The 21,674-nt window shown below is 40.5% G+C and overlaps 3 protein-coding genes across 13 annotated transcripts in view; 1 reads left to right on the forward strand and 2 right to left on the reverse strand.

Annotated features, from left to right (window-relative positions):
* The window catches only part of LOC308188768 (nuclear pore complex protein Nup153-like), a 16,761-nt gene extending 13,580 nt beyond the window's left edge, over nt 1-3,181 (reverse strand). For both annotated transcript variants that reach the window (XM_080578165.1, XM_080578164.1), the window contains exon 1: nt 3,043-3,181. In XM_080578165.1, coding sequence (XP_080434291.1) covers nt 3,043-3,060 — 18 coding nt within the window. In that variant the 5' untranslated portion in view covers nt 3,061-3,181. The remainder of the gene's footprint in view (nt 1-3,042) is intronic.
* LOC308188777 (tRNA selenocysteine 1-associated protein 1-like) lies at nt 2,818-12,959 on the reverse strand. 10 transcript variants are annotated; one of them, XM_080578182.1, is made up of 10 exons: nt 12,804-12,958; nt 11,449-11,625; nt 9,949-10,033; nt 8,894-8,970; nt 8,669-8,799; nt 7,991-8,122; nt 6,982-7,101; nt 4,601-4,796; nt 4,029-4,074; nt 2,818-3,211 (listed from the first exon to the last, which is right to left on the reverse strand). In XM_080578182.1, exons 4-10 carry the CDS (start codon nt 8,921-8,923, stop codon nt 3,075-3,077), a joined length of 792 nt encoding a protein of 263 aa, XP_080434308.1. In that variant the 5' UTR covers nt 8,924-8,970; nt 9,949-10,033; nt 11,449-11,625; nt 12,804-12,958; the 3' UTR covers nt 2,818-3,074. The 10 variants fall into 10 exon arrangements, with proteins under 10 accessions (XP_080434308.1, XP_080434306.1, XP_080434309.1 ...); XM_080578180.1 differs by lacking the exon at nt 12,804-12,958 and adding an exon at nt 12,380-12,515; XM_080578183.1 differs by lacking the exon at nt 12,804-12,958 and adding an exon at nt 12,330-12,442.
* On the forward strand, nt 12,457-20,821 carry PAK1IP1 (PAK1 interacting protein 1). The gene is made up of 10 exons (XM_080578171.1): nt 12,457-12,724; nt 13,431-13,593; nt 14,569-14,689; nt 14,785-14,859; nt 15,496-15,548; nt 16,017-16,162; nt 16,252-16,349; nt 17,864-17,963; nt 19,548-19,674; nt 20,431-20,821. The coding sequence occupies exons 1-10, from the start codon at nt 12,647-12,649 to the stop codon at nt 20,589-20,591; spliced, it is 1,122 nt and encodes a 373-aa protein (XP_080434297.1). The 5' UTR covers nt 12,457-12,646; the 3' UTR covers nt 20,592-20,821.
* Nucleotides 20,822-21,674: the final 853 nt, after the last annotated feature.

The raw sequence follows: 21,674 nt of genomic DNA on the forward strand, positions 1-21,674 counted from the left end.
AACTTCCTCAAGCTTGGAAGAAAAAAAAACATTTCAGCTAAGTAAAACAGAAAATAACTGGAAGAAGTGAAGTATGGCGGTGTTGGAAAAGTTGCTTCAAAGACTTGTTTAATTAAAAAGAAGGAAGAAAGCAAGTTCCTACTGCAATCCCATCTTTGTCAAACTGATGGCGGGCACCAGTACGATGTGTTCAGCTAACACAGGCTGGAAGTTGTAACTGCAGCTGTGAAGTTTACCCAGTAAAAAGACTCCGCAAAGCATTCTAGCAGTTCCGATGCAATCACTGCTTCCTGAATTTGTGACTCATGGTTAACACGGCAGTACAGGAAGAAGTCTGGCATTCACTGTGCTCTTACGGTAAAGAATCTGCACTGCGCACACCATCCCAAGCCAGGTATGCGCTCCTAACAGGAAAGGACGATAGGCTGATAAGTCTCAGCAGAGGGAAAAAGACATCAGAGAACTACTTTATAACAGCAGCACGCGGGCTGCAACCGACGTTCTCTTCCTCTCATCATTTTCATTTCTGTGGACTCCAAGAGAATACACTCCCAACATTTTTCAGCCCTGGAGAACAAACAGCCCAACCAATCTCATTCACTGAACTACAAAACTGGTATTTTCACTATCTAGTCCGGAAAAGGAGGCGCACGTCTCTAACGTACAGTGTAGAGACCTTGTTAATAGGCAAAGTCTGCATAAAATAGGTGGCCACAGCCTGATTTTCTGACGTTCAGGGCCTTGGGTCACACACCACCACAGTATCAGACTTAATGAAGTCACCAATCTATGTGGGCCCCTCATTACACAGGTCACATGTTATGGACCAACCTCTCAAAGGCCAAAAACCAGCACTGATACTGCCGGGCCAACACATATCTGTAGCATCCCATTTCTGGGTGACAACACAATGAATGTTTCCACAAAGTACTCGATGCAACCTAACTACTGTGTTTGGTGATGCAAAGCAAGCCGTGTCAAAGCAGCGTAGCACCCAGGCACATTCCTGGAAGATGTTTTGCTGCTCACGTTGAAGAAAATAGATAAAAAAATCCTGTGCAGTTTGCACTTCTGAGCTCAAGTACCACAGCTATGCACTCCAATTGAAGTGGCATCAAACCTTGTAAGGTTTTGAAGCTTCAGCACTGCCATCCAAATTCAAGGAGGCTGCATCTATTATCTTGAATTTGCCCCAGCTCAGTCCCCTGAAACAATTCCATAGACACGTACAAGCAACCCTTTTCCCACCCAGATTCTTTGCTTCATCTATTCCACCTCTACCTTGTGTCATATTCTTATTAATCTGCCCCTCAAAAGACTCCCTGGCTCACACAAAGAAGCAACCCAACAAATCCCTGTTCCCAGCCACGTTGCTTTCATGCTTTGGGAAGAGTTAACTGCAACAGCTCTAACTGTGATGCCACCTCACCCCCTCCACCTATGTGAGGTTCTTTGCCTTCTGTCTCCTCCTACGTGTACACCTGCACTAGAACCAGGAAGAATGTGCTTCCTACAATACTCCAAGAGCCTCTTCTGTTTCAGGATGTCATCATTTCAATTCAGGACTGAAAGTATTCCTAGCAAAAACCCAACAGCTAATAGCTAACAGAAGCAGTTGCTGGTGATCAGCTACAAGTAACCTGGAAGTACTGAGGAGTCACAAAAGAGAATTTGCATTACATTTAAGAACAGCATGCAGCTTAGGACTACTGCTTTCACTGACTACACTAAGCCATAAAAAAGAATTGGATTCTTACCTGCCATCACAGCAATTATGGTTTATGTTGCCCCCAAAACACACACGGCAGTACCACAACTGTGTCAACTAGCTTTAACAGCTTCCCCAGCTATTAAGTACAGTAATTTCTGCTTCCTTTTTTTTCTTGGAGGAATATTCTTTTGTTTCCAGCCTCACTTACTTACTATACACACTGTTAATTAGCAACTATTTCTCCATACTCATAGGGTTATGGAGTCCCTATGACTGGAAAAGACTCTGTACCCTTCAAGATAAGAACAGCATAAAGGCAGCAACTCGCAAGACTGCTCTAGCTTAAAGCAAAGCTTTCCTCATGGCTCTCATCTCCTTTGACTTGAGTACTGTCATCCTTCTACCAGAGCTTTAAAAACTTCATTACCACGAATGAAGGAAGACCAGAGCAATCAGAGAGGGTAGCAGAGGGTATAACTTAAGGAGCTGTTACTAGGATTTTTTTGTTGTTCCTGGTGGACTATTTTTCTCCTTGCCAGCAAGGAGGGAAAACCAGCAAGTTGTTTTCTCCAAGATATTTTTTTTTTAGGTTTAAGAACACGGATTATGTTGTAGCAATTTCTTCGCTGTAAAGCGTCAGCTGAGAAGTCTAACAGTAAGAAGGGCAAGGGAAAACTGAATGCTGATGCAGAGAGTGCCAGCAGACATCATCCTCATTCCACGGGATGTTTGTAGCTATGGCAGTTGAAGTCTACACTTCCATATGCTTAACATACCCTATTTATAAGCCGATTTTAGCTGACCTAGCATATATCAGTAGTACGGTTAGAGCCAGCAGCCTGCAGGAAAAAGTGGGCACAGGTGTTTCCATAGCAAGGCCTGTGAGTGTCTCCCATACATACTTCCAGTCTAAGCAAGCACATGAAAGGCTTGGCTTGTCGCTTACCTAAGGAACCAGGAAAACAAGGGAAAGCTAGATTTTGCTTGTGTCCTAATGCCCATATAAAAATAAAGACAGATGAAATACCCTTACTACCTTGTTAAATTCCATAAGCTGGAAGAGAACGTGCTGCACACAGGTACAAGTAAAATCCCTTGCTGGCAGGTTTGCAGAAACAAATTTTTTATTTACACAGGCAAGTCTATCTTTAGACCCCATTTACCTCTTTACATTTCTCGAATATTTACATGACTTCATGATGCTCCAAGAAGAGAGTGATGAACAAAAAGATTACAGAAACTGTCAAAAGCATAGCAAAAAAAACCCAACCTATCATTGTGCTTTAAAACTTATGAGCTAGAATAATGAAGAAGAAATGTAGTTTTAGCACCTTGGTCATAACGGTCATGCTATAGAAGACACTTAAATAGCAGAGGGGATTTCAGAAGTGACCGTATCCAGAGGTTGCCAGTGACAATTCATGAGTGAATCGTAGAGTTCTTCGCTTGTCTCCATGAATTGTCTGTTCATTTCATCAACATCCAAGTAGAGCTGTGGATCTGAAAATAAAAGCCTGGTAAGTCCAAGTATCAAATCTGAGGCATGCGCACAAAAAACTTCACGTGAAATGGCTAATAAAATGTATTTTAAGCTAAGTGTAATAAGCTATTAGATCTACTAATTTTAGTGAGGTATTTAGTCCTCTAAAATTTTGAGCCTCACAGCTCCAACTTTTGGGAATTTGTATATTAGAAGGCTGGGACTAGAATTGTCTTTCAAGATAAAGACAAAGACAATGTTTAAGATAGTAAAGATAACGTTTAAGGATAATCAGCCATGAAACCCTCCCAAGAGTCATTTAATTCACTTCTACGGCAATACACGTTACATAGGATAGTTTCTAAACACTAACACAAAATGCCTCCACGTGAGGAACTTTGCAAACCTTCCAGGACACAAATATGTTTTGTACCGTATTTGTAAGTGCAAGCTGAATCCTCCTTTTGGAATCTGCAACATAAGCTTTTACCTCAGGGTGGAGAACAAAGCTTTTGCATATTACTGAGTTTCTAATATAAAATCTGTTTAGCGGAACCAATACAAAGAACAAAATTCTGTCTTAGACCATTTTCAAATGGGAATGAAGGCACAGGTACAAGAAACCTGCTGCGAAGCATTGACAGTGTCCCGTTTTACTTGATGCGGTCAGTGTATGCTGTATCAGCTTTAAAACCCCAGCTGATTGCAGATCAACCCCACAGAGGTTTGACCTCAGCTGAATTTTCAAGATGTCCTTCATCCAGCAGAGGTTGGCTTGTATTGTTAAAAGGCACAAGGATGGCTAAACTCAAGTGACAATGATAGAACCCTTATTACCTTCAGTAATTAGGTCATCACCAATTTCAGTCATAACTGAAGATTCCTGAAAGACAGAAAAGGCTAAGTTTAATCATAACTCATTTCAGAAAGCATCACAGATTCAAAGTGCTGCAGTCTCAATCCATTCCTTCTTCCTACAACTACAAGGATAGATGGCATTTTATCTATTTATTTTTAGAAGAAAGCCAATATTGCAGTACAGGTTGGAAGGGACTTCCGGAGGTCACAACTAATAAATTGACCACGATAAGACCACTTAAAACAACTGTTTAATTTGCTTTAAGCAAAGCAAATCAGAAGAACAGGAACAGAAGAAGCGTACGCAATTATGCTGTCAAAACCATTCTTTGGTATGCGTGAACAAATAATGGTGTATAAATCACTAATTCTATGGATTTACTATTTAAGCACTTAAATACAAACACCTCTGAATGGAATCTGCTCTTTTAACTTCACACTAAGCAGAAAGCATGTTTTCAACTTCGGATTCTTTTTGCTGATTCACACAAATCTGTACAACATACTATCTGTGAAATATTTTCTTTACAGCAAGCGTGCAGTATCTTTACCTCAAAAACAGCTGGAGCCATTAAAGAATCTCCTAAAGAGCAGTCTCCAACAGCTTGCATGCTGTCATAGGGAGCATAGGAGCTGTAGTTGTAGTCAGCGTAAGCATCGTAACTCCACTGCGAGTAGTAGTTCTGGTAATCTTGGTAATAATCATTATAGTTGTATGACTGGTACCGCTGGAATTCTGCTTTCAGTCTGAAACATGAGAAGTTGCATACAGTCAGAGAACAAGAAACTGTAAACCCAGTTCTGAACTTAAACAGTTTGTCAGCTTACACACTTCAAAGCTTAAAAGGAAGCTTTCCGAAACAGTCACCTAAGTGACAGCTTAAGTCACAGCTCAAAACCTCATTTCTATAGAAGCAAGCATCCTCACCTTTGCCAATACCAGAAGGAATTGTTCTCATGGATTAACTCCAGAGCCTTGACATGGTTACCTGTACACATCAAGTATTTTTAGCGTTGGCATAAGCAAGCTGCTGCTAAGTCTCTGTGCTTTGCTAAAGATTGATTTAAGACCAGAGACATTTATCAAGCACAGCTGCTTTAAAGATGCAGTCTTAACCCTTCTATCTTTTGTTTGGTTAATTACTAGATCTTATTTCCAGAAAGAAGTGAATGGAGTCAGATTATCCATTTCAAAGGAGCATCTGACACCGCCTGTCAGTTTGCCATGTCTACCTCCACCTGCTCAGTTTTTTTGTTTGTTTAAAGTCCATTAAACATTCAACAGCTGCCAACTATACTGCTCAGGTGAAGTCAGTCTTGCTTAACAACACAATCGCGATTCTCCAGCATGACGCCTTATTATTAGTGGGGGAATTACAAAATACACTGGTTCTTAAGAAGAAAGGGCCAGCTGATTAGCTTTCACTACTTTCCCTTTCAAGATTTTCTCAGGGGCAGCTTCAGACTAATGACAAGAACCAAGACAAGTGCTATCTGTACTAAAACTGAGGTACACTGCATAAAGAACATTCAGATAACCCAGCTGCATATTCAAAAAAATCCGCTGTTTAGACTTGTCTTCACTGATTCTGTGCAGGCAGACCTCTTGTGTTTGCAGTGCCCAGTTTCTCTGACTTGAATTGCGGATGCAGAGAAGTGAGTTCTATGCTTTTGGGGAAGAATACAAGCTGAAGGCATTCTGAAATAGCTTCCAAACTCAGCAAACATGAGGGACAAACTAATCCAATGGCTGGGTATTTCAATGCTAAGAGAGCACGGTACTCAGCCATTCAGAAACGTATTACTGATGTGTATTTTAATACCTACATTTGTTTCAATACTGCAAAGCTACACAAGTTCTAATAAAGAGGTAATCCATTGTCTTGTTACTGTAGTAAACAAACAGAAGATACATCATCTTACGTCTTCTGCTTCCAACTGCACTCTTCCTACATACAGTTGTGTAGGGAAGGAAAATCTGAAAATACTGTTGACGTTCTTCTGGATAGCCGAAGCAAGAAAACATGTTTGTGGCTTATTCTTGTTTTCAAAATAAAACGATATTAATTTAATCAAAAAATTTTGGCAAAGAAGTTTGGACAGTGCTCTCTTGGAGAAGAGCATTTCCATTCTAAAGCAGAAGGAGGCAACATTTGCAGAATTATGCTAGGTAAACAGAAACAGAAGTGTCATTTTTTACTATTTAACAGAACACACAAGCTAACCTCATGAACATACTGAAATTGTTTATATGAAGTCCTGTTTTGTCAGTATCCTGGATCAAAGTTCATCAAATTTGGTATCAATTCTTTAACCGTTCAGAGACCTGAATTGCCTTAAATAAGTGATAGAACTGAGCCGGTAGAGTAAGAAACCCTCTCAGGAAGTGCTAAGCTTTAAACTCCCCATTGCCCTAAGCTCATGAAAAGCAAAGAATAGCATTCTAAACCTGTTCTAGTAATAACGCCTTTGGCTTTCTCCCTGCGTTCCCATTTTTCCCCCCCCACTTCTTTTCTGTCAACCCACTATAAAACTAGTTATGTGCTTCTCTCAAGCTAGAGGGAAAGCTCTAAGAACAAGAACTCCCTAGCATATAAAACCACTTGTTGTCCCTTCTACCTTATGCAGGCCCAAACCTGAAAATATTTACCAATGCATTCGGCTTTGCTACTGTTGAGAAACAAGGCTGGTTACAATGGCAGCTAAGCCCAAGTTGCGCTGTCTGGCTAGACTTAACAGTTGGATTCCCCCAGCCATCCTGAAGCAGGTTGATGAATCCAGGGAGTCAAAACATAGGACTTCTGCATTTCTGGTTTTGTAGACTGCATCCTGTGTACAGCCACTACAGCAAGGGCCACAGACTTTCCAAAGGCAGAGCTACAAGAATCTGATTATTTAGAATAACTGTATCAATGCACAACTCATTGGTTACCTTTTAGAAATTCCTATGCTCAGCCGGATTCGTTTTCCCCCCAGACCTGGTGCATTCTGGCAGTCTTGCAGTGCCCTCATCTGATCACCTTGCTCACCAAATCTGACATAGGCATACCCTCTACAATTTTCAAAAGGGAGAAAACAAATTCTAGTATGCATAACAGTTACAAAGCTAACGAATTCAATTTCTGTCTTCTACAAAAAACAGAAGATAGCAGCTACTATAGCTTCTATTACTTAAGCAACCTCTCTGGCATGTGCACATGCACAGAAAAGGCTTTCACCAAATTAAAAAACTTGGGCCAGAAGCAAAAAGCTTATTCCTTGGTAGCATTAAGATGCAACTCACTGAGAGCCAGCAAAACAATACATTTTAAGTGCTATCTGCGTAAGTAATCAGATTCCATATTTCTGCATATACAGCAGTTAATCAGTTAGCATTAACCCACTCCTACCACTGCATAACACTAGCATTTTTTTTTTGTATCTGCGTTCTCAAAAGTTTCTTGAATTAGGCTATTACAGGCAGCATTGTCTGAACAGCAAACTCACTCATTCCTGCTTGACTCACTGCATGGCCAGTAGTTTCTGCTAAACTTTATTTACTACTAACATATGGTTCCATCACCCAACCCCCTAAGATTTGCCAGGGCTTATGCTTTTCCCCAAAGTAGGAATTATTTTGTCTTCAGTATTGCAGATGAAGTAGACACACAGCAGCGCTGATTTCAGTGCACAGCTCTTCCTTCTCCCAGCTTCTTTTTTTTTCCCCCCCATGTAGATATGCATATGGGTAAGCTGAAGCTTATCACAGTAACTGCTTGAACTAACCAGAAAGCTCTTAGAAACACTCAAGGATCTGTGCTATTAAGAAAAGCAATGCTAGAGACTAATCTCACTCTTCCTGCCCCAGAAAAAAAACACTGGAACAGTTCCAACGCAAGTTCTTACATATCGCTTATAGAAGCGAACATACTGATAACATTACAAATTCGCACTGGAATTACCTGGAATATCCCAGCAGGTCTGTTGCTATTTTGCAGTCAATACATGAGGGATACCTCTTTAGGAAATAGTCATAGAGCTGGAAATCATCCACTTCTGGAGTAAGCTCCCCAACAAATATTGAATAATCCGGTCTTTAAAAAGAGAGAGAGAAAACAATTTTAAAGTTCAAGGCTAAGATAGCTGATTCCCATTATATTAACAGCTAGTTATCATCAGACAGATAAAAGAGACAAATCTGTAAGGAGTACTAAGTGCAGAACTCTACTGAGTTGCGTACAAAACTGCAATGCCACCACTCCAATCAAAAGTTTTCCATTACTCTGGGTCTATTCTACTGTTTCAGCAACAAAGACCCATTTTCTGACAACTTGTAAGAATTTGTTTCAAAAAGCACAGTTTATTGTCTGAACAAGAAAGAAGCATAAAAATACCAAGAAAAGTGATTAACTCAAACCACAACCACGATTCAAAGGAGCTATGACTAGTTTGCTACTGATTCCCAGTGATCATGGGAGAGCGCAACTACAAATAAACTATTGTTTATGGACACATATTGCCAATGCAACATTTAGCATATATGCAACCACACCAGCCATTTTAGAATTTTAAAATGGAGTGATGGCATTCACTATCAATTCGAACAGCTAAGTCAGTTTCTCATTTCAAAAGGTTTTTACCTGGCTGAACTACTACTACTAACAAACTCTATTCTTCCTGGTTTTATTTTGTTCTTTTTCTTTCGTTTTTTCTGTGGTGTTCTCCACCAGCTGTAGGCCTGGAGGCATTCTCGTTTTTTCCCAAGCAAGTCCTGTTGGGATAAAAAAACACCTCTATAGTATTTAGCCTCATTTACATTCCTCCCTCCCACTCCCCATCACCACAGGTGATTTCCCCATATTCACCTTGCCCTTGAAAGAAGCCTGGGGTCCCATTTCTCCCTCCGCCTCCCATGAGGGAAAGCAGCCTCTGGGGAAAACGCCTGGCAAAAATAACAGAGCCAAAGGATTGTATGAACAGCCATATTCCCCTGACTTGTCAAGCTGGCTAAAGGATTGACAGCTTCCTCTTGGAATTAGGAAAAAAGCAGTTAGCCCTTCGATGCTGGTCAATCCTATGTGTTAATTAGCTTAGGACTGGACTGTGCTTCATTTGAGGTCTCGGACTCTCAAAAAAAAAAGTTTTCAGTAGCACAATGAGTGATGAACAGGCAGAAAAATCATCACTCTTGCTTGGAAGAAATCTCATCTGTCCCTATCTCCCCTTTCCTAGGGATTCTTCTTGCTTATGTGAGATGCCTCTCCTCACTACCTAGCTGCCAGTCACTCCCTCAGGCCAGGAACGATGACAGGAGGCCCATTAATGGAACGCAAGGAGAAAGCAGACCAGGAACAGGCACTAACTTGGCTGAGGGGAAAACTCAAAACCCAAATGCAAGGCCAGGAAGTAAGAGGCGTAAAAAAGCACCTCCAAAATAAAAAAACACCCGAAAAGCCACAGTTAAAAAGGAAGTGGGGTAACTACACAAAGGAGGAGAGAAACAGCCGTATTAACACAGGTTGCCTCCCTCATTTAGTATTCTGAAGAACAAGGATTTCCAAAAATAAGAATAGCTTTTTTCAGTAACTTTTACTTACGCAGGCTTTAGTGTTCTTCCTTTAGAACACCTCTACATAACTTATATAGAGAGTGTTACTCGCAAGATCCTTCAGAAGAACTCATGCTCAAATAATCCAAACTGCAAAGCTTAATGTTTTGCCCCAAACCTGCTTCGGTTGTTATGATCAAGCATCCAGAGGACAACCACCAATTACCAAGTTACCAGAGGAAATCATAGGACTAGAACACCCAACTCAGAGTGAGCTAGCTATTTCAGCTTTACATTTACTAGGAATTCTGAGTATGGTTCTGGGATCCATTTAGACACTACAAACCTGAATTTCTCACCACAAGATCTTACCTGGTTTGCCATGGTTGAAAAAGTCTGTCTTCTGTCTTTCTCAAGGAATGCAGCTGCAAACGTTCAATTTATTGCAGTCCTTCAGCTGAAAAACGGTGAGGGAGGGGCAAAAATTATCTTAATTTTGAGGTCAGTTAGTTTCATAAATGTTCACCCTGTCTAACATTTTTAATATTATTAATTCACAACTTGGGAATTTAATTTCTGATTTATCTCAATTGCTTTACCAATGACAAAAAAGATATAGAGCCGAGGGGACTACAATTAGAAGTCTTCTTCACTTTCTTAAATTGTAGTCGTCCACAAAGTTTTCACGTTGTCCAAGACACTATAAAATTGTGAGCTTTTAAGTGACCTACACTTTACCCTTATTTCTAAAAGAACATGCAGTATTATAATTTAATAGTTCCATGTTCTAAAATAATTAAAAACAAGGCAACAAAAATATAATCTTTAATGTTTTCTACAACTCCTCAAGTCCCCACACATACACTTAGGGCCAAATTAGAAGTTGTATCTGCTTGTGGTACCAGTTACACAGCTGAAAACAAGCAGTTGTGCTTCCTACCTGCTAAAGGAAGCAAGATGTACGAGACAAAGCAGGGTACAGTACAGATAAGTATGACCCTTCTCTGCACCTTTTCTTAGGTACATCTTCTTGTCTTCCACCTCTTCCACATACACATTTCACTCACCCCCAGTGAGTTAGTCACAAAGCAACTTAACCACTATTACTAAAATCCTATACTTTTCACTGAAGAGGCGTACATACCTCTTCACTGACTGATACCCTTTCTTTAAGCTCTTTCACAGTCATTCATCCAATACAAACCACCACAGAAAACATTTGCATTTACAGAATATTTTGTATCCCCTTGCACACAATTGTTCATTCACCACTGCTTTTTCTTCCTCCCACACATCCAATATTTCTCTTCTATGTAGATACTTGACTGCTGAAATATTAATTCCCATTACCATGCAAAAAGTTATATAACATTGCATGAACTGGCTGGTCAAATCCACATGCACAAAATAATTAGTGTTTGTAATGCCTTAAAGGCTTGCTCACACAAGTGAACACTTCAGAGCACTACTTCTGAAAACTGATTATGCTAATCCAACATAGGACAGCCATATACCGTAAGAATATCCCTGCATAGCATTACAGAGGATAACCATGTGCTTCATCTCCATTCCCATTCTGTATCCAAGAAAGCTGTCAAGAACAAGCCCTTAAATACAGGTATGTACCAGTAAAGGTTAGGTTTAGTAAGAGATTATTGACTAACTGTACTTATAAAGAATTAAGTTTTTGTTTTTCCCGTTAAAGAGGCCATTATTAATAAAAATACCCCCATGGCAATGTTACTTTAAACTCAAACCTGACTTTTATTAAAAGGGGGCCACCTTCATGTGTTAAATACTGGAAATACTAGTATTTAAGAATTCTTGGCTTCACCACTGTGTAATTTTTTTACTTTTTGTTAGAAAACTTACCGCTCTTTGTTAGTGCGGATCTAACAGGGGACTCCACACACCACAAGGCACTTTTATTGCAAAAAGCTATCAGAGTGCGTGTGACGCAATAGTTTCGCGATCACAGCTGTAATGAAGCTTTACGCGAAACTGGTTTCGTACTCTTCCCCGTCCGATCTTGATCGCTGCTTCTTCCCACTGGAAGTCAAAAACATTTAGAAAGCAGTTGAGACAGCGAGTAGGAATGTAACACTTTCCATATACACTTTTAATCGGGCTACAGTTGCAGCTAGTTTTAAGCACGGCGGGGCGGCTCTAACCTCCACAACTCACGTATATCCTTTGCTGGACTACACAGCCGTTCGGCCAGGCCTTTCACCACCCGGACTGTGCCAGCAATAACATGTTAGGCGCGCGTCAAAGCCGACGGCGTTAGTGGCGATTAAACCCGCCTGCCTGAGCACGGCTCACAGGGGACAGGAGGGCCCCGGGAGGCCTCGGAGGCCCTCGGCCGTCCCAGGAGCCGGATTTCTGCTCGGGCAGCGGGATGGCGGCGCAGGGCCGGGCCGTGCCGAGCCGTGCCAGGCCGTGCCGAGCCGTGACGCATTTCCCCGGCCGCTCAGCCAGAAGTGCGCCCCGCCCGGCCGAGCTCCTCGGCGGCGGCCCGCGCTTCCCGCTTATTGTTGGGCCACGCGCTAATAAATAAAAAGCCATAAAACAAACCCAACTAATAAAATAAAATAAAACAGGAGAGTAAAAATAAACCAGAAAGGCGGCCTGCGGGGCCGGGGCCTGCCACTGTTTCCCCCCTCCCCCCCCGCAGCGGGAGGGGGAACGCGGCCCACCCGCAGGGCCCGGCCCGGCGGGACGAAACGGCAGAGGCCGCCCCCATAGCCCCGCACCCGGCTTGGCGACCCCTTCGCCACTCCCTGCTCCCGGCCCCGGTACTAACGCCTCTCGCCCTCCGCGTCGCCACTGGGAGCGGCCCCGCAGCCCGCTTCCGCCCCGCCAGGACCTCCCCGCCGGGCTGCCCGGCGCCGAGCCTGCGCCCACGGCCCTCCTTCCCCTTCCCTTCCTCTCCCCCGGCCGCCTCGCCTCGCCCCCGGCCCGCCGTGAGCGGGGCCCGCCGGCCGCCATCTCCCCGGGGAGGCGCCGCTGGCTGCGAGCCGCGCGGGCAGCGCCGGGGACAGGCGGGTGGCGAGGGCGTCAGGGCCCCGAAATGGCGGCGGCAGCGATGGAGGTGGTGGCGGGCTGCTACGAGCAGGTGCTGCTCGGCTTCGCCGCGCTGCCCGCCGAGGTAACGGCTGTGAGGGGAGGGGAGGGAAGGGAAGAAGGGAGGGAGCGCGGCCGCCATTAGCCGCTGCCCCGCTACTCACCGTCCTCTCGCCGCTAGCCGCCAAGACGGTTCCGGGGGGGCTCTTAAATGGCCGCGGAGGCGGGGCGGGCGGCTGCCCGCGGCGGCAGGCTCGGCCCCCGGCTGTGGGAGCGGCCCGCGGGCGCTGCCACCTCGGATTCTGGGGACTCTCAGGGGTCCCCGGGGTTGTGGGGTGGGGTGGGGGGCTGCTCTGCCCGCTGCTGCTTTCCTCTCGAGTTTATCAGCGCGGAGCTGAGGTAAAAGAGGTGCACCGGGGGGGAGCCCCTGAGGGCCGGTGCTGGGTGGAAGGTGTGTGAGAAGCTTGTGGTGATGGAGAAAGGGGGATCTGTCCTCCTTGGCTCCAGGTTTGTCTTTGCACGGGTTGTTGCTCACACACCGCTTCGTCCAAACCCAGCGCTGTGTGCAAGGGGTGGTGCAGACACCTAAATCACTCATCGTAATCTCACGAGCACGTTAACAAAATAGGATCTCACTAAACCTGGTGCATAAGTATAATTTCTTCACATTTTGCATTTACACTTTTTCAAGTTCTGCTTTAAAAAAAAAATAATCTTATCAGCTGACAATCTTGAAGTAATGAAGACAGCGATCTTCAGAAAGACCCGTTTGCTTTGTGTTTCGTTTACAGTCCTGGACAGTTGTCCCTGATTTTACACATCATGCCCACACTGCCTCATTGTCAGCGGTAGCCGTGAATAACAGATACGTGGTCACTGGGAGCAGGGATGAGACAATCCAGATCTATGATATGAAGAAGAAGATAGAGCATGGGGCACTGCTGCAGCACAATGGTAAGGGGGTTTTCTTCACAGTGAGCGTTAAGGATAGAAGTTCTAGCTGAAACATACAGCTGGTAATGAACAGCATCTCTGAAGAAAAGTTAAATTGCCACACTTTTAATAAGACGTTAGGCTTTAATAGTGATGGTATTGTAGCCATGATGGCCTGATGATACAAGCAAGATAAACTTTTGAGAGTAAAAATCCACAAATTCTTTTGGGCGTTATCCCACAAATATAGCTGCTGCTCCCAATTATTTTTAGTTTAAACTCCTTCAGAAGTTATGGCCAACAAATGCCTCATGAGTGATTTTTGTTCTACAAGGACAGTTTATCTAGAGCATGCCTGCTCCCAGCAACGATCTTTCCCAGTGTCCTTGTCCTGTCACAGACACACATCAGCCACCCAAAAGAAACAGTTTGTGTGTAAGAGCAGGCTACTGCTGCCAGAAGAGTTAACCTTGGACATTGCCTACAGTGTGAGCCTGCTAAATTACTGCTGTGAAAACAGCAGTTAATGCTAGTCCAACTAAACATGCTTGGGTCATATGGGGCTCAATCCTGATTGTCCTTTTTCTCCTGATAACCAAGAAGCACATGGAACTAGACTGAACATGGTACCCGTAAATTCAGCTGTGTGTCAAGAGCAGGGCTTTGATGTAAAAACATTGCATACCTGGGATAGAGGCCGTGCATCACGTACACCACAGTGGTTGAGAACTGCTGTTTCAGAGAACGGACCAGACAGAGCTCAGACATATACGGCTACAGGGGTACTAACAGAGCACATCAGTGACTGAACAAAACAAGAAAGTTAGTTTGGTTTTGTGAAGAAATACTTAGGAAATAATTTAGCTTTTCCCAAGAGTAGGGTACTAGCTGGCATGTTTTGATGCTAGAAGCATCTCTGTTAACTAATGCATTCTATCTATGTGGTAACTGTTCAGTATGTACAACACTCTTGATAGCTCTGGTTTGTATTTGTAGGCACAATAACATGTCTGGAGTTCTATGGTACTTCACATCTACTGAGCGGGGCTGAAGATGGACTAATTTGTATCTGGAACACAAAGAGATGGGAGTGCCTGAAATCCATTAAGGCACATAAGTGAGTTTCTTAAATCTGCATGTTCACATGAGTTTTCGTGTTTATTTTCCTTGTAAATAATATATGTGGCTAATACATGGTTCTGTTTTTATCAGAGGGCATGTGACATCTCTTTCTATTCATCCTTCTGGGAAACTAGCTTTGTCAGTAGGAACAGATAAAACATTAAGGTGAGTTGAAACTGATGAAGAAATGCTGAGAATTATAGTTCAGTAACTCTCTGTAAGTTCCGTTAAAAACTACGATTCCATGTTGTGACTAGGCTGTGCAGCACTGATAAAACATATTTCAGCGTGAGATCATTGGTTTGTCTTTCTAAGTTCAGAGTACCAGCAATATTTTAAAGTCTTTTAAAAATGGTCTCTGCTGTTCCTAGCTTCTTGCTGTGCTCCTACTCCTTATAGTCACCTGTAGATGTATGAATGCATTTGCATTTTGGAACACTAATTATTTAAACTTCTGAAAGCTGTCAGGTCTTGTTCAGTGTGAGAAAATTAATTTTTAACTTGCAGTGCGTACATGTTGCCGTATGTATGTGTTTTAAGCATCTAAGATGCAAATTGGTATTTGGGTTCCTTTTGGGCCCAGCATTGCAAGCAGTGGTTTATAAAATAAATAGCACAAATTCAACCATATAGTGTGCAAGTGGTGTATCAAGTCATCAATTTCTCCTGCATTAAGGAAGGGAGTTAAATGCACAGAGATACTTAAAAGCTTCCTTCAGATGCATCATGTCAGCAGATAGGACTTGAGTTTCACTATGCTGTTTTTAACCGGAATGCACATTATCTATTGTTGTTTTTCAGAACTTGGAATCTTGTAGAAGGACGCCCAGCCTTTATCAAAAACCTGAAGCAAAGTGAGTTTATCGGTCTAAATCCACTAGAAAAACATTTTTTTGTGTGTAAAGAAAAACAGATTTTGTTAATCAACAAGTCAGTTAATTGCACACTACTTTCACAGTGTCTTTTTTACACATGCAGGCAAGCACGTGTCCTCAGTAATAGTTATTTACCAAAAGGAAAACATAGTGGCACTACAGTAAAAATCCTTTTTTTCCCCCTTGAAGTTTGATGTCAGGTCATTTAAATAAATGCATTTTTCTTTCTTTCCTTTTTTTTTTTTTCCTGCTAATCAGAAATGAACATTTAAAAACATAGTTTTACTTGTTTATTCTGTTACTTGCTTTTTTTTTTCTGTATTTTTCTCAGGTTTACCTAGAAAGCAGTGTCCAGTGGCTTATAAAGATTTTTACTGTTAGATTCTCATGCAATATAGAATGCAAAAAAAGGTGTACATGTGTATAAAAATGTTCCTCTGTGTACAGATGCCCACATAATTAAATGGTCCCCTGATGGAGAGAGGTATGTGACTGTGATATCAAATAAAGTGGACGTCTACAGACTAGACACAGCTTCAATCACTGGCACTATCACAACAGAGAAGAGAATTTCTTCGCTTAGATTTATTACAGTAAGTACAAAAGAGAAAGGTGCTGGGAGTTAACTGCGTTGAAACACATGCATTTAATCACACTTGCATTTCATTTTTCCCTTTCCAAGGATTCTATTCTTGCCATAGCCGGAGATGACGAAACTGTAAGGTTCTACAGCTGTAACTCTCAAAAATGCTTGTGTGAATTTAAAGCTCATGAAAACAGGTATTTTATATTTATATTTATACTATATATATTTATGTTTATTTTATATTTATATTTTATATTTATTCCCTGCTTAAATATTTATGGCAAAGCTGAGTACTCAGTGTACTATGTTCCATGACTTGCAGTGTTCAGCATATTTTACTATTGCTTTTGTTTCCTTATCAAAAGTAAATTTACTTATGTGCTAAATTGCAAATTCGGGACAGATTTGTTTGCTTTTGGTATAAGCACAAATACTGGGCTTTCCACACACGTTACAAAAACAACTGGGTATAGAATTAGGAATATTACAGTTCTAAACTTACAATCTAAGTGCCATATGCGTATGAAATACTTAGATCTTAAATATAAGATCGGTGTAGATCATATCTAAATTTATGTCTTAAATATAAAATCCAAATGTACTGGTATGGCTCTATGTTAATATTTTTTTAAGGAGGAAGATTTTTTCCCCCTGTTTCTCTCCCCAAAGCTCTCTTTTTATCTGAACTGATATGCCTCTACGACTTACACTGCCAAAATCTTCATGGGACCATGGGGTTCTGCAGTGCTTCATAGGCAGGAGATGAAAATGGCTCTACAGGGTTTCCACTGCAAAACTGGCCTATACCAGACAGGCAAATCTGGTAATAAGACGTCTGGTGATGTCCTACTGTCTTACCTTGGTCAGTCCTCATCACCATTGTCCCCTTGGCAGTTCTGGGCCTGAATTACCCAGCAGGCTCATCCCTGCTGCAATATCTGAAACAGAGCCCCACATCTGGCTGGTGTGGAGCTGCTCAGAGGCCACTGGTGTCTCTAAAGCCATAGGCTGGTTGTCCTGGTGTATCAAAGCTTTGCAGTGGAGAGCTGGTAGGTAGAGGCACCAAAACAGAAAAGGTTCTGCTAAATTATTTGGGTTTATATCAAATGCATGTTATATATATATGTAATATGCTTATGTATCTATATGGATCATGTCTTTTTATATATATACATATGTATATTTTTTCTGTGTGTGGTCTGTGTATTTCGTGTATTTCTGAAATTAGGCACTGGTATTTTCCCGCAAGACTATCCAAAGAATGCTTAGCCTTTACAGTTTCTGACTGTATAGGATATTGACATGAACCAAACCAGTTGTACTCAATCCAGACAACAGAAGGGTTACACGTATTCTCTGTTGTTGTCGAGTACCAAACATTTGTCCAAGTGCTGATTTGAACTCATCAAAATACAAAACCATAATATCGTAAAAACGTAGTATCGCTGATGTAGTTAATAGTGTGTGCCTAAGAGTACTAAAGTGTTCTGAATTGAATTCTACCTGCCTAATAAAGGCATGTATTCCTACTGTAAGTGACAGCACTTGAAACAGATTACCTTTTTGAAGCTCCTGTCTGTCATTTGTGTTTTTTCTGTTCAAATTGATTTTTACACTGTTGCCTGTTCATCTTCAGCTACTGTCAATTTACTGTTCTGAAGTGAACTGTCATGTTATAAAGTAACTGAGTATTAAATTTTCTTTACAGAATAAAAGATATCTATAGCTTTGAAAGGGAAGGACAACACGTTATTGTTACCGCATCGAGTGATGGTTACATTAAAGTGTGGAATCTGGATCTTAATAAGGTTGGTCTATTAAACTGCGTGGTGCATTTATGGAAAAACACCAGACAATCAAAATTGCAGGCTGCTCTGTTATAATGATCAGTTTTAAATCACTGGTGGAATTTTATTTGTTAACCTGGATGTTTTAATCTTTCTCTGTTACATGTTCAATACAGATGTATATATCTACACATTTTTTTATGCACTGGTATATTTTTGTATATTTGTATACCTTTTTAACAAGCTGTAAAATCAGATGATAGTATGAAGCTCTCCCTTTACATGAAATCATACTTTTCTTCAGATGTGGCTGACAAAACTATCTAAATGGTTACATATGCTCTAAGGACCACTGTGAATTTTTGTAGTGCTGGTGACTGTTGCTAATCTTTTAAAAAACATAAAATCTATGGTTTGAGGGTGGTGGTAGTTCATGTAAGGCAAAAAGTTGTCCTGCTGAAAGATTCAAATGTATTAATTTACTAGGTACTTTTACTTGCTGTATTTGCAAACAGTTCTGAGCACCACCAGGAATTGTGCCTTATCTTCAAAGTTTCCCATGTTTATTGTTTTGCTATGTCTTTCAAAGTCAGAATTAGATTTTTAAAAATGTAATGCCTAATAATAAGGGATCTAATATATTCCACTATAAGTATCTTAAACTGTTCAAATATATAACTCTATGTTTTTAGTCTGAATTTGCCTATTTTTAACTTCAGCCCTCTTGAGGGTTTTTATACTTTCAAGCTCAATAGTGAAAATCCCTCTTTTCCCTTCATCTGTTCCGCTTGTACACGATTGAAATAGTGATCAAGGAACTCTTTAACTTTCTCTGTAACATTGTCTTTACTTTGACCAAATGTGTAATGTTTTTCTTTTTACGGTGTAGGCAAAATTTTGTAAAACCTTGTGTAACTGTGTGGGCCGCTCTGCCCACCTCTGTGAGGTAGAATATCCGAATACAAATAGTTTCTAATAGTTTGATGCTGCTATACTGCATATGTGTTTGTTTTATCCCTGATACCTGCAATAGGATATTTGCTCAACTATTCCCAGAGCTGACTGATATGGGTGCAGGTAAGTAATGTGAAACACACCACACTAGAAAGGGATTACGTTTGATCAGCAGCCATATTATTGTGAGGTAGAAAAGGAACCTGATCCAATAACTTAATTCAAATTATTGTAACTGTACTAAAATCACCTATTACTGTGGAGAAACTTCTGAAACCATTAACTATTTTATATGTATATATATATAAATATATATATATATGTTAGTGAGCCTGTGACTCATCTACTTATTTATCATGTGTAACCACCTCTACATGCCTGAAGCCCCCTGATCTTGCTTATCAAGATACGCTCTTAAAGCTGCAGGGAGTTTTTTATAAAACCAGCACTGAGCAATGGTACCAGGAACAGGACTGCAACAGTGTGACCATTAACCTGTAGACAGCCTCTGGTTCTAAATGTTGTTAAGCATCTTACCATTCTCCAGAAAAGAAGTCGGGCAGTAAAATACTTTCTCAGTTTAAATACTTCAATAAATTTAAACAGAAATGAAGTAATGTTTAATTAACCTTTCTCACATATTAACTTTAGATTAAAGATGCACCGTCTTTACTGTGTGAAGTCAACACCAAAGCTAGGCTGACATGTCTTGCAGTATGGCTTGACCAAGGTTCAGAAATGAAGGAAAATTGTGATAAGACAGCAACATCATCTCAAGGTAATAGAATTGTCTGTGTTTTCAGCTGTTAATACAGCTGTGAAATAGAAGATAGTAAGCAGGAGGTTTTTACTATATACCTTCAAAAAAGTTTTGGCAGCTTGAAGAATTGGGGATATGACATCGACAAGTAGTACATAGATATTCATTCCCATCTGATAGTGTCTCAAGCCTGCACATAATGCCACAACTATGGAAACTTGCCTAAGAAGACAGACACAGGGACTGAGTGATGATATGAGACTGAGGGCAACAGTTCTTTTGTATGTTGAAACTTATTACATGATGTATTGTGACATGATATATAGAGGACATAAGCCTCTTTTCACTCCTATTATATAAAAGTTTTGTTTCTCCTTGCAGTAACATACAGAGGAAGACACTGAAGCTTTTGAGACAGATAAGAAGAGAATCATGTTTGATAGAAATGTGTGTCTGCTGTTGCTATGAACAAAACTGCCAATGCAGTTGGAAAACTTAGGAAGTCTGGCTTAGGGATTTTCCTTTGTTTGGCTAGCTGGTGGTTGTTTGTTTGTTTGCTGTTGTTGTTTTCCTGTATAGTAATATATTTACATACTTGATCTTTACATATTTTCACATCACAATCCAAAGTAGCATAAATTGCATGCTCCACCAGAAATAAAATATTATTTATGGTCCCCCTTTTTTATTGGGAGATACAAGAAGTCTCTGTGCCATTTTAGACTACAAAGGGGAAACAAATATCAGAGTGAATAATTTCTTGCTTCTTTTCAGCAAATGAAGATGAGAAATCATCGATAGTCAAGAAAAAGAAAGTTTGTTGGACAGATAAAAGTGATAAAACGGCGAAAACAGGTAGAAAAATTACTACGAAGAAGCGAAAATTGGAAACCCCACTGCAAAAGAAGAAAAAGAAACACAATAGCTCAGAATGAAGGCAACTACTTTATCTCCTGAATAAGATGCAAATGCTGGTGTTGCTGTAGTTTTTAAAAGGATGTGTAAAATTTGTCCTCTGGCAGGACAAATACCTCTGAACTGATACGATTATTAAAAGTAATTATTTTTCTTACCCAGATAAATTGACTCATCATTTGTGGAGGTAGTAAAAGTGATGGCAACTTTTCCTAAAAGAATGATGCAAAAATAAATTCATAGTATGTAATATTTATATTTTTATGTTTACAACAGCATACACTTTTTAACTGACTTTGAAATAGCCAGCTAAAATGATAAAAAAGCTAAACTTGTCTCAGTTACATTTATGTCTCAGCTAAATGCATATTAAAAATACCTACAGTTTTTCATTTTTGTGTCAGAAATTTACTCTTCAGTTCACTCAGTAGGATCTGCCTTTGTCATACATTCTCTTACTGTAAAAAGAAACATTAAAATTAATTTAAATACTTTATTATTACTTTAAATAATTAAAAATAACTAATTTAAAATTACTTTAAACTTTTCATTTGTATATTCACAAAAAATGATTTTTAGTTCTCAGCATGGATTTATACATAGGGTTTATAAGCAGAATGTTTGTTTTTTTTTACTGTATGCTCCATGCATTTAATTATTTTTTGAAGTCCCTGCACCCTGACATATAGTCTAGGTCCCGTTTTTTCCAGGAGTTGATTTTTCCCAACTCAAATGAGTTTATAAAAAATTTGCACCATGTACTTTCAAGAACTGCCAAAATACTGATGTTAGTGAAATATGATGGATGGATTAGATTTACGGGTTCACATCATTGAAATCTTTTGGTCAGAATATGTTACATATGTTTAGATGGAAGTGTTTATGTCAGTAGGGTTTCACCTTATCTTCTGTTCCCATATTTTTTCAAGTCCTTGATCTGAGCCATGTTGTAAAAAAAAAAAATAATTAACATTTGAAATGTTTGTCTCTTTGATAAAATGTCAGCCATCTGTTTTGTACTTAAAAAGTGAATTCCTGGCCTTCTCAGTCAGTGGGAACAGGATTTTGTCTTAAGTCTTATTACAAATACACAGTGGCAGAAA

This window comes from Anser brachyrhynchus (assembly GCF_964034855.1).
Source record: "Anser brachyrhynchus genome assembly, chromosome: 2".
Taxonomy (NCBI): Eukaryota; Metazoa; Chordata; class Aves; order Anseriformes; family Anatidae; genus Anser; species Anser brachyrhynchus.

What these genes read in the sequence shown, in the direction of transcription:
- LOC308188777 (XM_080578182.1), bottom strand. Translation starts at nt 8,923, where the DNA reads ATGGGACCCCAGGCTTCTTTCAAGGGCAAG. An exon ending in TGGCTCCAGCTGTTTTTGAG is followed by an intron (nt 4,075 to 4,600) that starts GTAAAGATACTG and finishes TCTGTCTTTCAG; the next exon opens with GAATCTTCAGTTATGACTGA. An exon ending in TGATGACCTAATTACTGAAG is followed by an intron (nt 3,212 to 4,028) that starts GTAATAAGGGTT and finishes TTTTATTTTCAG; the next exon opens with ATCCACAGCTCTACTTGGAT.
- PAK1IP1 (XM_080578171.1), top strand. Translation starts at nt 12,647, where the DNA reads ATGGCGGCGGCAGCGATGGAGGTGGTGGCGGGCTGCTACGAGCAGGTG. An exon ending in GGAATCTGGATCTTAATAAG is followed by an intron (nt 17,964 to 19,547) that starts GTTGGTCTATTA and finishes TATTAACTTTAG; the next exon opens with ATTAAAGATGCACCGTCTTT. An exon ending in GACAGCAACATCATCTCAAG is followed by an intron (nt 19,675 to 20,430) that starts GTAATAGAATTG and finishes GCTTCTTTTCAG; the next exon opens with CAAATGAAGATGAGAAATCA.